The sequence below is a fragment of the Oryctolagus cuniculus genome, chromosome 3, assembly GCF_051225735.1.
Source record: "Oryctolagus cuniculus isolate XC-2025 breed Fujian yellow rabbit chromosome 3, ASM5122573v1, whole genome shotgun sequence".
Classification (NCBI taxonomy): Eukaryota; Metazoa; Chordata; class Mammalia; order Lagomorpha; family Leporidae; genus Oryctolagus; species Oryctolagus cuniculus.
Genome location: NC_142869.1, coordinates 92,609,847 through 92,625,916, shown reverse-complemented (window position 1 = coordinate 92,625,916; position 16,070 = coordinate 92,609,847). Strand labels below are relative to the sequence as shown.

General features: G+C 39.0%; 1 protein-coding gene across 3 annotated transcripts in view; it reads left to right on the top strand.

The window, feature by feature from the left end:
* Positions 1–16,070, top strand: part of LYPD6 (LY6/PLAUR domain containing 6) — a 160,309-nt gene that overhangs the window by 124,896 nt on the left and 19,343 nt on the right. For all 3 annotated transcript variants that reach the window (XM_070070936.2, XM_051848698.3, XM_070070933.2), the window contains one exon: positions 3,319–3,417. In XM_070070936.2, coding sequence (XP_069927037.2) covers positions 3,319–3,417 — 99 coding nt within the window. The remainder of the gene's footprint in view (positions 1–3,318; positions 3,418–16,070) is intronic.

Sequence of the window (16,070 nt, the reverse complement as noted above, 5' to 3'; positions counted from 1 at the left end):
TAGAAATTAATTTGGCAAGAATAGAAAAAAAATGTTTGATGCATTACACATCTGCATTCATTTCAAAGCAAGCCTGTTCTCACCACATTTTCGAAACTAAAGGCCTTTGTGCAGGCAAAAGTTCCAAGACATGGAAACAAAGACTAAATCTTTTCTGGTACCTTGCTAATGAATTATGGTAGGCTGAACTATGGCAGATCATGAGAGTTAATGGACAGATTATTTTACAGGAAGTAACTGGGCACTTTTTTTTTCTTTATAATCACCTTGTCTTGAGGGACCAAGGACTTACGCCCTGAAATACAGAGTACTAAGCTTATTAACTCTGTGATCAAGAGCCAAATTAGATTCATTCACAGCTGGGGCCACACGATGCGAAACTCTGCTTGCTCTGCAGTGCTTTGAAGTAACAAAGAAAATAGCACATCTCTTAGAAAACTGTGCTCTTAAAAAAATGAAAAAGGTCTCTTTATCAGATGCAGTATCAATTAGCAAGTTAGTGGAGATCGTTTTTCATTTGTAGACTTTATGTTTGGCTAAATATTTCCAGAGGGAAGAATTTAACCTTTTACTTAGTATTATGTTGTAATTAGCCACTTAAAGCTGAGTGTGTTTGCAGAGATTTATCACTAAACAGAATTTGATTATTCACTGACCAGTATTACCTCCTATGTGGTCATAACAATTCCTATAAGCAAATATTAACCTGTAGTAATTGAGAATGTACACAGATATGCAGCTCCAGATTTTAAAATAAAGCTCACCCAAATGAGATCATTTGGGTAATTGCCAATGATATCTGCTGACAACCTCATTCAGAAATAAATGATTAGTGTATTAGCTTGTACTTATATTTAAGTTTTGATATGAGCACTTTGGGTTAATTTCAGAGTCCAAGCTTACTTATGTAAGAAATGACAGAATTAAATTTAGTATGTCACTATTCTTGCACAGATCATTTTGAAAAGTCTATTAAATAATCCAAGTTTGGGAACACTGTAGCTTATTAGTATTAGGTTCTCAGTTTGTTCTCAGAGCAGTTGGATCGTCAATCTTCATTCAAAGTTCTTAATTTATCTCTTTGATGGGAAAGTTTCCAGGAATAACGAATCCAACATTCCAGCCAAATTTTTTACTGGCTGCAGTGACAGATAAAACTGGATGCTCTAGTGAATTAATCATACAAACTGAAGTGGTACAGCTAGCTTGCAGTCATAAACCTTGGTGAATGTGATGACCATTCCTTTAAAAAATGCTGTGCTTTGACAAATCCTTTTTTTCAAAACTCTTACTTTGATCATTGGCCTTCAGATTTTACCAGCTATTTTTTCAAGTGTTATCTTTTAAAATTATTTATATGGTAAATATTTTAAAGATAACAGGGAAACTCTTTTTTAATGTACACAATCAATATAATTTCTTGAAATACTTTGAAAGATTTTTCTCATGATGGTATTTATAAAAATAAGCTATGTAAAATCTCTAAAAGTATTAAAATGTGTTTGGAAATTAAGAAGTCCCTTGCAGTAAATTCCTCAAATGCATACTTACCTAAATATTATCTTTTCAACTCTACTGTTACCCACTTTTTAAAATGATGGGATGTGGAAACACATGAAACTACTTCATAAAATTTGGTGGAAAGATTGAACAAAAAGATAAATTTATTTTGTTGCATAAAACTGAAATCCATGCACACTTTTTTTCCACAATACACATTTTCCATTAACTTTTGAAAGCCAATTGTATGCATGGATTTCAATTTTTTTTTGCGCCAAATAAACGTATCTTTTTATTCAATTTTATACAAGCTTTTTGAAGTGCCCCAATAAAAATTATCTGTTTGTAGTTTCACAAAAGACTTCTGCTTCATTATAATTATATGGCAGAAAAGCATTTCTTCAGAGTAAAATTGCTTCATAGGAATGAGATGGTTGGATGCCTATGTCTCAGCTGTTTCCCATCATTTTCTAAGATGATCTATGCATTTGCTCTCATTCTTGTTATGAATGTTGAGTCACCAGCTATTTGGAAGGATGTAGAACTCTCAAAGGGACCCACAAAAAGTCCAGTTTCTCATCTTTTTTAGACAATTTATGACTTTTGATCATGTTAGATTATTGTATTTTGTCACAGGGAGCTATGTGAAATATTGCAAGCAAGTACATGGATGGACAGCTATTCTAGGCAAGGTGAAAATCAAAGTTATATCTGGCCCATAATTCTGGCCTTAAGCTGCTGCCTCCTCCTTCATTTATTTTTGATAACATACTTAATTGGTTCCATGTGGGCAAAGCAATTTACCCAGAGATGATTATTTCCGCCAGTGGGATAATGCAGGCTCAGCCATCTGCAAGGAGAGCAGTTGGCTTCTGCAGATGAAATGTTTGAGTGTCTGCAGCTTTCATATAGGCCAGGTAATTTTACAAATTAAAAAAAGCACAAGTTTGTGTATGGAAGGCAGAACTCTAAATAGCAAACAAAGCAAATGATTTGAGCAAAGAAGCAATTAAAAGCACATTGGTGAAAAGGACAGAGAACAGCCTGGCCTTGACGTTCCTGTTGATCTTCATCCATATACTGACAAAAAGTACTGGGTATGCTGGGTACTGTTCAGAGCATGACTTGCATGTGGCATCTTCACACCTAAGCAAAGAATCCAAGAATATGGTAGACAGTGTCTTGAGTGGGCAGGGGAAGGCAGGAGCAGAAGGGAGTGTCTTTTTGGAGTTCTGTGCCTCCCACTTCTCATCCTCTCTCCCAACATTCCCCCTACACACTTGCAGACATGCACACACACACACACACACACATACACACACTGCTATCGCTAACCCCTGACAAAAATTTGTGTTATTTCAAAAATGTTATGTAGATGATACCAAATAGTAGATAACCTTGTGGGTTTGGCTTTTTTCTCTCAAAATTATTCCCTGGAAATTCATCTGAATTGTAGAATATGTTGGTAGTTCATTACTTTCTGTTGCTGACTAGAATTCCATAGCATGGCTATGCCACTGTGTAACCACTCACCCATTAAGGCCATCTGGGTGGTTTTCAGATCTGGGCCATTAGAACTAAAGTTGCTGTGGACATTTGTGTACAGACTTTTGAGTGAAGCAGGTATTTATCTCTTAGGGGATAAATGACCAAGATGAAATTACTGGGTTATATGACAGTTGAATGTTTAGAGTTTTTTTTTTTTTCTAAGAAACTGACAAGCTCTACTGAGAAGACTTTATTAAACCTGAAAACATGTAACTTTATAGGCTTCTGTGTTCAGTCTAAAAAAGTCTTTCCTCTTGATCCCTTTTGTAGCCACACCATATCCTGGTGGATTTAAATGTTTCACCTGTGAAAAGGCGGCAGATAATTATGAATGCAACCGATGGGCTCCAGACATCTACTGCCCTCGAGGTAAGCTCTCAGACAGATTGGGGTCCTGGAGCTGTCCATGAGGAAACAGCCAATGGACTTTGGTGCATGCTTGCAATCTTTACTGATCTTCTTCTCTAATGCTACTAGTAGAATTTTTTTTATCACACCCATATATTATCATCAAAGACTCTCAGAGGCATAAACTGACCCTTTGGGTTGTCTCTTTTCTCACCAAGTATCTTTGGAGCTCTTTATCACCAAGTATCTTTAGGAGGTAAGTGCTATTTCCTCCTAGGCAAAGCCAAATGTAGATCAGAAAGAGAAAGGCAGCCTGTTTACCATGCTTTGAACTGTTAGTCTTTACATAGTAGCCTCTTTCATGTAAAGTATGAATGACTACTCATATAAAGATTCCACTTATTGCATATCTTGCTGGAGACTTCTATCCCGGGACTGCTTGAAAGCTGGAATTCTAAATGTCATCATTGCACAAATGAAGACCCTGAACTTTTTAAACTATTAAGTTCTCTTTGAAGGATGAGATAAAAGCACAATTGAAGCAACAAATTTTGACCCAAAGGTCCATTTCAAAATGAAGAACCATCATATTCACATCTCTTTTATTCTATCAAGTAAAAAAGATGGTTAATTTTAGCTATGAGTCACTGTTATTTTGGTAGTCACTGTTATTTTGGTAGAAAGTTGATTTGTTTGCTGGGACAGACAGGCCACTTTATTGACAAATGTTTGAGTGAGTGGTCAGTGTGCCTTGCCACTGTCTAGTTCAGTTGGTCAAATGACTGACCATGGCCGGCACCACGGCTCAATAGGCTAATCCTTCGCCTTGTGGCGCTGGCACACTGGGTTCTAGTCCTGGTCGGGGTGCCGGATTCTGTCCCGCTTGCCCCTCTTCCAGGCCAGCTCTCTGCTATGGCCAGGGAATGCAGTGGAGCATGGCCCAAGTGCTTGGGTCCTGCACCCGCATGGGAGACCAGGAGAAGCACCTGGCTCCTGGCTTTGGATCAGCGCGGTGCACCAGCTGCAGCGTGTTGGCCGCGGCGGCCATTGGAGGGTGAACCAAAGGCAAAGGAAGACCTTTCTCTCTCTCTCTCTCAAATGACTGACCACACCAACACCTGCCTTAGTATTTTCAATTACCCAAGGTGATTGTAATGAACCCTCAGAGGTAAGAAACACTAGGGTCTCCTCTACCCACTAGTAGAGAAATGTGGTATTGGGAAGTTTATCTCTTTACTTCTAATTGACACCTGTTACTGCCTCACATGGCAGCAGCTATAAGGGCAAAAGAAGAGGGCGGGAGGAACAGAAGAGAATGAACCCACTCCTTCCGTCCTTTCAGTAAGGGCCCTAGTCCCATCCATGAGATATCTGGCTTCATAACTACATCACCTCATAAAGGTCCCACCTCTTAATACCACCACATTGGTGACCACATTTCAACATATACATTTGGAGAGGTGGTGCATGTTCATTCCGTAACAGTGACTACTCTTCCTTCAGTATTGACTTAGCTCTGAGGTGTGTTAGCAAAGATGATGCCAAGGAAAGGAGGGCGCGTGAACTGGGCTCTCCACAGGCTATGGTCCACATTCCGTAGAGGCCCAGTCCAAATCTGCTGATAAAAGGACTTTTCAAAAAGCTCATGGGAAACATGGAATGAAAACATCACACATATTTTCCATGAACTTTTTGAAGACTTCTTGTATGCTTGTACAAGTATATTCCTGTCGCAAAGAAAAAACAGGTGATCAGAGGCACTCAGCTTGAAAACCTGTCAAAGAAAAGAGAAAGTTCTACCTTGATGCTTTCTGTTGAGGTCAAAAATCTATTCTCTGAAAGTATAGGTTCCTAAAAGTATCCCAGAATGGTCTTTACACACGTTATCCTTTTACACCCTCACCCCCTCCAGTTTTAGCCTTGCATCTTTAAATGTATAGGGATAAATGGAAAGGCATGAATTGAAGTTCAGAACACAAAGCAACCATGTCGAGTCCCATGGGGGATTATATAGTGAGAGACAGGAATCTGGTTTCTCCTTTCAAGGAGCGGGCAGTCTAACCAGGCAGGTAAGATGTGAACATATCAGTGTCAAAGACAGCAGGACAAAGGCAAGGGCCAAAGGAACTTTGGCGTTAAGTGCTGTGGGAGTTGAAGAGGAGAAGAGGTTACTGAGTGATGAGTGGCTGATGAAAGCATCATGTCCTGGGAGGATGGCAGGAGCCTTGCAACTGGGAATGGATTTATTTATTTATTTGCATACTTAATTTTTAGAGGATCAAAGTTAGAGTTTATTCCAAAAATCAAAGTGTGAGTGTGTAAGCCTGGAACTGTGTTTATTGGCTGCATCACAAGCTTCTGTTTGTTGCAGATTTATACTTTTCTCACAGGGCTGGTAAATGCATTGAGTCATTAAAAAGCACACATGTATGTTGTGGTTATCAGTCACATTAAAAACCAAAGAAGACTATCTGGTAATAGTTACAGACTTGGTCATTAAGGAGGTATACTACATTCCTAGTCTCCCCTGTTATTTATATGCATGGAGAGGCAAGCAATGGGGTTCTCAGTCATTCAGACAATGAGGGAGGTGCTTAATCATTTTTCCTATAATGGCCCTGCACTTATTCACTTCTAAAGGTACAGCAAGTGTTTCCTGGGTCACAGTACAAGTTTGTGAAAAGTCAGGCTGAATCTGTGGAGAGGACGGCAGGGTGTCTTCCCGTCTGAGTAGTGCCCTGGTTGACTTGGCCCTCCTAGTCACTTTTCCATTCTGAAGGCCTCAATATTTTTTGTTTTGTTTTTGATAAGCATATTCTAATTACCTTCACCACCATCCACCATCACTGTTCTCACTATTGGGAGTGGATTTAGAATGTTGGGGAAAGAACAATGGCATGGAGAGAGGAGCTCTCCGGTGTGTTTAGTGGACAGGAAGTGACTTGACCTGGTAGTAGCAACCTGCTTGTGTTAGAGAATAATCAGAGCCAAATTATGGTATCAGGTTAGTTTTGTAGGACCTTGACCATCAAGTAGAGGGTGGGAAATCCAAGCCATAACCTCTGAAAAGGCTACACCCAGCTTCCTGCTCCTTCTGCCCTATTTCCTATGAGTCTTCTGTTCTTCCCTCTGATTTTCCTGACAATGAAAAATACTGTTATTTTATTATTACATTAAAATATAAAATGTATTTAACTACCATCTAACCTTGGATTTGTTTATTGTGCTTATTATTGATCTGGAGCTGCAATAAGGGCAGCTCAGAAGCTGTGATGGGAAGGCAGCCTGGCTTTCTGAGACAGTCCTGTTTTTTGTTTGTTTTGTGACCCCTTTAAGTATGTTTTATTCATCATGTTACCAAAAACTTGATCCCTGTCCCAAGTGCCAGATCAAAACAACAAGGATAATGTTTGAGGGTAAAGGAAAGAGAGATTCTGACCTGTCAACAGATGATGGGGCAGCAACTTCCAAATCTCAAGAACTGCTTCCCTGCTGAATGAGGAAGTTTTGGGTTTTTTAAGGGGACTACAAGGAAGAAAGAATCAGGAATAAGAGGAAAAAAAAGACAGGGACAGCTGCATGTTGGCCTCCAGCCAGATGATAAGGGACTGGTTAGTCATAGTAGGTATCTGGTCTGATTACACATTCATCTCATGTCTAAGTTCTTGATTTCTGAGAAATTCTGTATTCTCCAGGGAATGTCTATGATGGCCACATGGGCTTCAGTGCCTGGGGGCTACATGTAGGTGGTACTTTCTGCCCCAGACCTGTAATTCCCATAAAAAAAAAAAAAACTCCAAGCAACACTGATCACCAAAGTGTCATCTGTGGAGAAGCAAATGACCTCATGACCTTTCTTTAGGGCCAGCTGTACCACGCCAACAATTCAGTGAGTTAAGCTAGGGGACTGGTATCTAGTGTGTTCATTCAAGATACTGTTTGGGGGTTCAGTGTCAATCACATGGTGTGAAAATAATTCATTAAAATGAAAAGAAGATTCACATAAACACTGAATCTTATCTACATGGGATAAACCCTCACCTCAAATCACATTTTGAGGTGGTGGCATGAGCCAGTTGCAACTCTAGCTAATTTCGACTCCATCACTCTCACTTGCAGAAAGTGTTTTGTCTAAGTCCTTCCTCCTCCACTACATTGCTTTTGCCTCTGGCATTTACAGATTCTTGGCACCATACATCCTCCCTAGAAATGATAATTTAAGATGCTCTCCATAACCAACCCTCATTGCCTCACTTGCTGGACTTCATTTAATCTCTCATCCCTGAGCACTTTCTTTGCAATAACTTTAATTTCATCAACCACTCATTGTAAATCTGTTCAATTTCCTTGAATGGGAAATCACATTATATGAGGGACTAGATGAAGTACAACAAGAGTTGAATGTCACATGCTCAGAGCCAGGTGGTTTTGCCTGCGATTTTTTTCTCTGTGCTGCAGGATTAAAAGTTCCTTGAGAAAGGGACTGTATAAATGTTTGTTAAGAGTCTGTGAAGTAAAACATCAAATCAAAAACATTACAATTTTTAATAATCTTGTTCTTTGAAGAACACCTAAGCCAAGCATATTATGTGCTTTCTTAATTATGAAGTGCAAATGCCTTCCTCCAAGGCAAAAATGTTCACCTGAGATTATGACTGACATAAAATCAGAAGAAAGTCTTGAGATAGAGGACACGTATCCTTTTGGTTCCAGCTTACGTGCTGTTCACTGCCTTTTCTGTGAAAGTGAAGATGAGACTAGACATGTCCCTTGATGGCTCTTTCTAGAAGGGTTGTCTGATGGTTCTTGGTACAAGCAGGAAATATCAATATGATCCACAAAGCAACTAAAGTCAAACGCACAGTCACACATTTTCAGGAAAGACTTCTTTATTGTTGACTTTGTTTTATACAGAACTCTGGTTGAGACAACCTTTTGGTTTATTTAACCAATTGTAGGTGTTTTTCTGTCTTTTAGACAATTTTGCACTAGGGATATAGCCCTTCTATGTTCCTACTGTTTATATATATGTCTCGACTGTAGCTGTAAATCCCGTGAGGTCCCAAGGTCTTGTGACTGCTTATAGTTTGTCTTTTAACATTCCCTCACTCCCCTTCCCAGGATGGAGAAATCCATACCTTATCCAGTATTGGCCTTGGGATTTCCCTTTCCAGAGACTTCTTGGTACATTTACAGTATCCACAGGTATTTGTTATATCTTATACATCGTGACATGGTTTTCAGGTGATCTGCTTTGTCACATTACTATCATACTGCTAAGTGAAAGTCTTGGACTTTATTCTTTTTAAAAATGATTTTAAAGTTTAACATACATACTGTAAAGTGAACAATCCTAAGTGCACAGCACAAAGTAAACTTTCTTTGTGTCCAGCACCCATGTGAAGCAATCAAACCCCAGATGGCAATGGAGTCCCCCAGTCCTTAAACTCTGATCCCATAAAGGTGGTAAAATTCTGGCTACAGTCATTAAGCCTCCTATAAATGGAACCATACAGAAGGAACTCTTTACTTTCTTTTTATTTATTTTTTTGACAGGCAGAGTGGAGGCAGAGTGGACAGTGAGAGAGAGAGACAGAGAGAAAGGTCTTCCTTTTGCCGTTGGTTCACCCTCCAATGGCCGCTGCGGCCGGCGCACCGCGCTGATCTGATGGCAGGAGCCAGGTGCTTATCCTGGTCTCCCATGGGGTGCAGGTCCCAAGCACTTGGGCCATCCTCCACTGCATTCCCAGGCCACAGCAGAGAGCTGGCCTGGAAGAGGGGCAACCGGGACAGAATTCGGCACCCCGACTGGGACTAGAACCCGGTATGTCAGCGCCGCAAGGCGGAGGATTAGTCTAGTGAGCCGCAGCGCCGGCTGGAACTCTTTACTTTCAAAGAACATTATAAATGTGAAATTCACCCATTTTTTTGAGCAGCAAAAGCGTTCTTTCCACAATTGTACTGTAGATCGTTATATGAATATACCAAAATGTATACATTTTGCTATTTTTTACAGTTGGATTATTTCCAGTTTTTGAATACTGCAAATATTCTCATACACGTCTTTTGGTACATGTTTGTATGTATTTCTCCTAGCTATGTCCCAGAAGTGGGATTGCTTGGCATGGGTAGTGTAAGTGTTGGTTCTACCATATACTACCTAATGTTTTTCAAGGTGACTGTATTAATCACAGTCTTATTGGTGGTGCTTACAAGTAGCAGCTGCTGTACAATTTTGCCAACTTAATGTTAACAGAAACAATAGAAGCTAGACACTAACATCATTTTACACTACCAAAGGTAGATTACTGCCAACCTGGAACTTTGTACTGATGCTGACAGTGTTGGTCTCACTTCTCTGGACTCCCTTCTCCTGGCTGCCCTGCTAGTTCTGAACTCCTGTTTGTGCTTCCAGTCCCCATGAGACTGACAAAGGCTCTGCCCTACTTCTCTGGCCTGTAGCAGGGCTTTCTGCATGGTTTCTCATCTCCTCTGCCTGGGCAACTTTTGAATTAGCAAATGCTTTGAGGGGGATCCAGGTATAGAACATCAGGTTCAACTCAATAAGCTTTTCTTTTGTACTCAGCTCTCTTATGCTTTACACACAGATTTGTATTGTTTCCATCAGATTCACTATTCTAATTTTCTAATGTGTCTTGGTAGAGGAATACAAGCTAGTTCAGCTCAGGTGGCAATATAATTCTCAGAATTATTAATTAGGACTTTTCCACAAATTTTTAAACAAAAGTGCCATCATATTCTATAAACTATTTTTGTTCATAAAGGCTGCTATCTTATTCTAATTTACAATGTTAATGTCCAGTTATTTTCTATTAATACGGTTGCCTTAGACAAGAAGCATCCTTTCAATGCTTTTGCCATATTTCTTTTCTTTTCTTTTTTTTAAGGTTTATTTTATTTGAAATACAGAGTTACAGAGAGAGGTAGAGACAGAGAGAGAGAGGTCTTCCATCTGCTGGTTCACTCCCCAGATGGCCACAACAGCTAGAGCTGTGCTGATCCAAAGCCAGGAGCCAGGAGCTTCTTTCGGGTCTCCCACACGGGTGCAAGTGCCCAAGCACTTTGGCCATTGTCCACTGCTATCTCAGGCCATAGCAGAGAGCTGGATTGGAAGAGGAGCATCCAGGACTTGAACTGGCGCCCACATGGGATGCTGGTGCTGCAGGCCAGGGATTTAACCCGCTGTGCCACAGTGCCAGCCCCACCATATTGCTTTTCTTTTCCCAGTGTTTACTGTAAAGTTCGAGTTATCCTCACAACCCTTATATTCCTCCCAACCCCATTTTTGACCTTTGCCTGGAAATAAGTACTTTGATTTCTGAATTCCACAATTTGCTTTAGAAGAGAGTTTCCTCATGTGAGGGTGCAACCTTTTCTTAAGAAGTGTGAATGATTTACAACAACAGAAGTCACTGTGCACTTACTCCCCATGTAGATCTCTGTCCTTAATGTGTTGTACGATGTGAATTAATGGTATAACTAGTACTCAGACAGTACTTTATATTTTGTGTTTCTGTGTGGGTACAAACTTTTAAAATCTTTACTTAGTATATACTATATTGATCTTCTGTATATAAAGATAATTGAAAATGAATCTTGATGTGAACGCGATGGAAGAGGTAGTGGGAGATGGGACAGTTGTGGGTGGGAGGGACGTTATGGGGGGGGGGGGAGCTGCTATAATCCAAAAGTTGTACTTTGGAAATTTATATTTATTAAATAAAAGTTTATAAAAAAAAGCATGAATAATTTTTAAAAAATTGAAAAGAACCTGATGGGCAGCTTCTTCGAGAGGTTCTGACTGTTGTGCTGGGCAATGGAGCCCAATAATGACTTGATGAAGTTGAAGAGCATTTATTTATCTTTAATCGCTGGAGCAGCCAGAACTACAACTGGCACCCATATGGGATGTAGGTGGCACTTTATTCGTAACACCACAGTGCCGGCCCTCATTTTGCCTCTTTTTGACATCTTTGTGCAAGTAGAATCATACAGTATCTACTCTTCAGTGTCTGACTTCTTCCACTCAGTATTATGTAAGATTTATTATTGCTGTTAGATCTAGTTTTAGTCCATTCATTCTCATTTTTATGTGAGTATGTTCCATCATTAATTTATTCATTGTACCACTAATGAACACTTATGTAGTTTCCAGTTTTTGTTTACATGAACAATTCTATGCGCATTATAGGACTTATCATTTCTGTTGGATATATGAAGAATGTAATATATGAAGGGACTTCAAAAAGTTCATTGGAAAATGTAATTAAATTATATTTTTATTTTGGGGAAAGAAAATAATTTTCTCATAATATTCATGTCCATAAACTTTTTGAAGACCTCCAGTATATCTATGTGTGGAATTTCTTGTTCACAAAGTATACATGCATACTTTTGTGTTTAAGAAGGTCTTGGCAAATACTATTTCAAAAATTCTATTTGAAAATGGTATATGGTATGAAAATTACACTGCTGATAGGATTATAATATTATTTTACTTTATTTTATTCAACTTTGAGATGTAGATCTTGGCTAGGTGTATCCTTCTTACCCAACCATCTTGGTTCTTAATACATTGTCTATTAAATTGTGCAAGAATTTGTGTTATTCATTGAGAGGAATACATATACCAACAAGAATTAATCATATTCTTGAGAACATTATAGTCTAGAACAGTAGACCTCAAGTAGGATGCCCCCTCCCCAGATGGGTATTTGTCAATATCTTTAGACATTTTTGGTTGTCACAATTGGGGGTGATATTGGTATCTACTGAAAAGAGGCTATGAATGCTGGTGAATACCTGCAATGCACAGAACAATCCTCCAAAGTAGAATTATCTAGCCTGCGAAGTCAGAAGTGCAAAGGACTTTTACTTCTGGAAAAATGGAACAGATGTACTTTTCTAACCCTCCTGATAAGTGCAACTAAAATGCTAATTGTTATGTATTTAAAAATAAGCTAACCCAAAACATAAAAAACTCCTGTAAGGTGAAGAGAAAATGACACATAGCTAGGGACTTTAGAACCCAAGGAACAACACAGTGGTGAATTCGCTGGATTTACCATTTACTTTCTATACTCCAGGCTTGTAGCTGAAAAATTTCGCAACCTGAAAATGTCAATGACAAATGTACTAACAAAATAAGCCACAACAAAGGTTTACCCTCTCTAGCCAAAAAATCAGGAAGGAGAAAGAGACTAGAGAGATGGAAAACTTTTAGAAACATCTGTTCTACTCCAGCTAAATACCAAAGATAAAATTGTGTCCCTTACCACCTCAGCAAAGACTGACTGGAAAACTGTATTTCAATCCTCAACAGGCTACAATGTGACACCCTAACATCTCTGTTGGTATAACAGAAGCACAAGTAGGTAGAACTTTTATACACCCTATGCAGTACTGAAGTCTCTCTAAAGGTGTCAGTAGAGACCAGTTGGGGAATTTGAACTTCCACCTCCTTTGTCAATAATGAAATGGCTCTCCCACTCCCTGGAGTTTTGTCAAAAGAGGCTTAGAAGACTCAGGACTTTAGCACCACTCAATGGTAACAAGACCACACAACCCCATGGCATTAGTAGAAGCCATATTGGGAGCATTAATGAAGTGCTGTTACTACTCTCAAACAGGGAGATACAATAAGATGTGGAGTATCATAATATAATACCAACAAAAAATCACTTATCATAATTGGAAGGCCTCAAGCTAAATGAAAATTAACAATCTATAGATACCAGCATTGATATAAACTGGGATGTTGGAGTTACTTGGCAAGGATTTTAAAGCAGCTATAATAAAAATACTTCAGCGAGTGATTAAAAACACCCTAGAAACAAATGAAAAAAAAAAAACCCTATTTGGATAAATAGAAAATATAAAGGACCAAATGTAAAATATTGGACCTGAAATTTTAAAAACCTGGTGGATATGCTTGACAGTAGAATGAAGTAAACTGAGGAAAGAATTGGTAAATTGGAAGGTGACAATAGAAATTTACCAACATGAACAATGGAGAGCAAGTAGACCAAAAAAATAAATGAACACTTCTGTAGAACTATAGCAAAAGATTTAATACTGTGTCTTTGGAGTCCCAGGAGAAGAATAGAGAGGGTCCAGCTCAAAAAAATTCAAAAAAATTACTAAAAACTTTACAAATTTTGCAAAAAAATAATAACCTACAGATTCAAGGAGCTGAGTGAACCCCAAGAAGGAGGAAACTAAAGTTATCCAGACAAAAACACATAAGAGTGTATCTTCATGAAAACTAAAAGATAAAATCTTGAAACAGCAAGTGAGAAAATTAAACCTTACATGGAAAATTGGTTGAATGATAGCAACATTTTCATCAGAATCTTTTGAGGTCAGAAAAGGGTGGCATGCTGTTTTTCAGCTGTAGAGAAAGGAGATCAATGAAGGTTCTTATAACCCAAGAAAACATTCTACAGAAGTGTAGGAGAAATTAAAGATATTCTCAGATGAAGAGAAACTGCGAATTTGTTACCAGTAGACCAAATATAAGAAAATGGTTAAAGGAAGATCTCTATGCTAAAGATAAAAGATTAAACAAAAAGGGAACTTGGAACATCAGAAAAGAAGAAAAAACATAATTTAAAAAGCTTCCTTACAATGCAATAGATTGTCCTTCTCTTGAATGTTTGTAAATTATAGCTAAGAGTTAAAGCAAAAATTATATTCTTTCTGATATAGTTCTCATTTTATTCAACAAAATTATTTGAGATAATTATATTACAAAAGAGAGAAGGTAGCAGGATATACAGAGAGATAAGTTGTTTTGCATTTTATGGGTAAAGTGATGACACTAGGATATTACAATAAGTTATGCATATATAAATACCTAGAATAACCACCAAATGCTACACAATGGGATACATTCAAAGCACTAGATAATTCACAATGGAATTCTAAAAAATGTTAATTATCCCATATAAATGTAGGAAAATCGAAACAATAAGAGCAAACAAAACAACAAAAAAAATCACAGAATTACAGGGGCAGAGCCAAGATGGTGGAATAGTGAGGGTGCACACCGATAGTCCAGGAAAAGATAATTTAATAAAAGTGGAGTTACTGTAGCCTCAGGAAAAGGCTCAGGAAAAAATTGCAGAGGAAACTCTTCTGGATCTAGTGGATGTGACACGGAGGACCTACGGGGAGAGCAAGGTCACCTACCACATGGAAGCCGAGCCGCAGAGTCTGCGCACCAGCTCTGGAAGGGGAGGTGAGACAAAAACTCCGGTAACCCAAGACATTGGCGGGAAAAGGCAGAAAGAGCCTACAGGGAACAAGGCCTGAAGCCCCACTGGGGAAAGTTCACCAGGTTGACTGGAGGAGAGAAAAAAATGAATAAATAAGGGGAACTGGCATGGACAATAGCCTCTCTCTCCACTCACCTTACAAAGCTGAGCAAGACAAAGAATAGGTGCCATCTTATGTATGTAAAGCAGCGCCTGCCATTAGCCAAGCAGAAAAACCTGACTCTGGTGGGGAGAAATAACAGGAGGTTAAGACCTAGTGAAAGTGTGGAGCTAACGAATTGAGACTGTGAAAATCTGAGGGGGGGTGAGAGAACTCACTGAGTACACAAACTTGGTAACCTGGGCAACCTGGTGAGAGACTGCGGAGAAATTTCAGACCACAATGAGGGCTGCATAAACTCTTTGTGTGATCCCAGGGGTAAGCAGACGAATACCCACAGGGGCCAAATTTCATACATCAAATACCCTCAATTCTCAATTCCACTCAGCTGTGTGGATTTACTTCCCAACTGAGTCAAAAAAAAAAAAAAAAGGAAGAGAGAGCGAGCAAGAGAACAATCTGGGTGAGTCACCTTTGGCACACCCTTAACCCTGAAGAACCAAACAGAGCTCTCTGGCCACACCCATCACAGCCTCTAAGTATCCATCAAAAGCAGACAATCCACTTAAACTAGAGTCATAGTATAATGAGAAAAAACACCACACCGAAGAAACCATCGCACTTAGAAGACAGAGAATAGGAAAATATACAGTCAAACCAAAGAAAAGAAGAGGAAATTAGAAATCTAAAAAATATTGTCGGGAATCTTCAGGATACTATTTAAAAAACCAACATTCAGGTTCTAGGAGTTCCTGAAGGCATGGAGAGGGAGAAAGGATTAGAAGGCCTTTTTAGTGAGATACTAGCAGAAAATTTCCCAGGTTTGGAGAAGGACAGAGACATCCTAGTACAGGAAGCTCATAGAACCCCTAGTAAACATGACCAAAAGAGATCCTCACCACATTGTAATTAAACTCACAGCAGTGAAACATAAAGAAAAGATCCTAAAATGTGCAAGAGAGAAATGTCAGATTACTCTCAGAGGATCTCCAATCAAACTCACAGCTGACTTCTCATCAGAAACCCTACAAGCTAGGAGGGAATGGCGAGATATAGCCCAGGTACTAAGAGAGAAAAACTGCAAGCCCAGAATATTATATCCTGCAAAGCTATCATTTGTGAATGAAGGTGAAATGGTGAAATAAAGACCTTTCACAGCAAACAGAAATTGAAAGAATTTGTCGCCACTCGTCCAGCCCTGCAAAAGATGCTTAAAGATGTGTTGCACACAGAAACACAGAAACACAGTCATCAATATGAAAGAAGGTAAAGGAAGG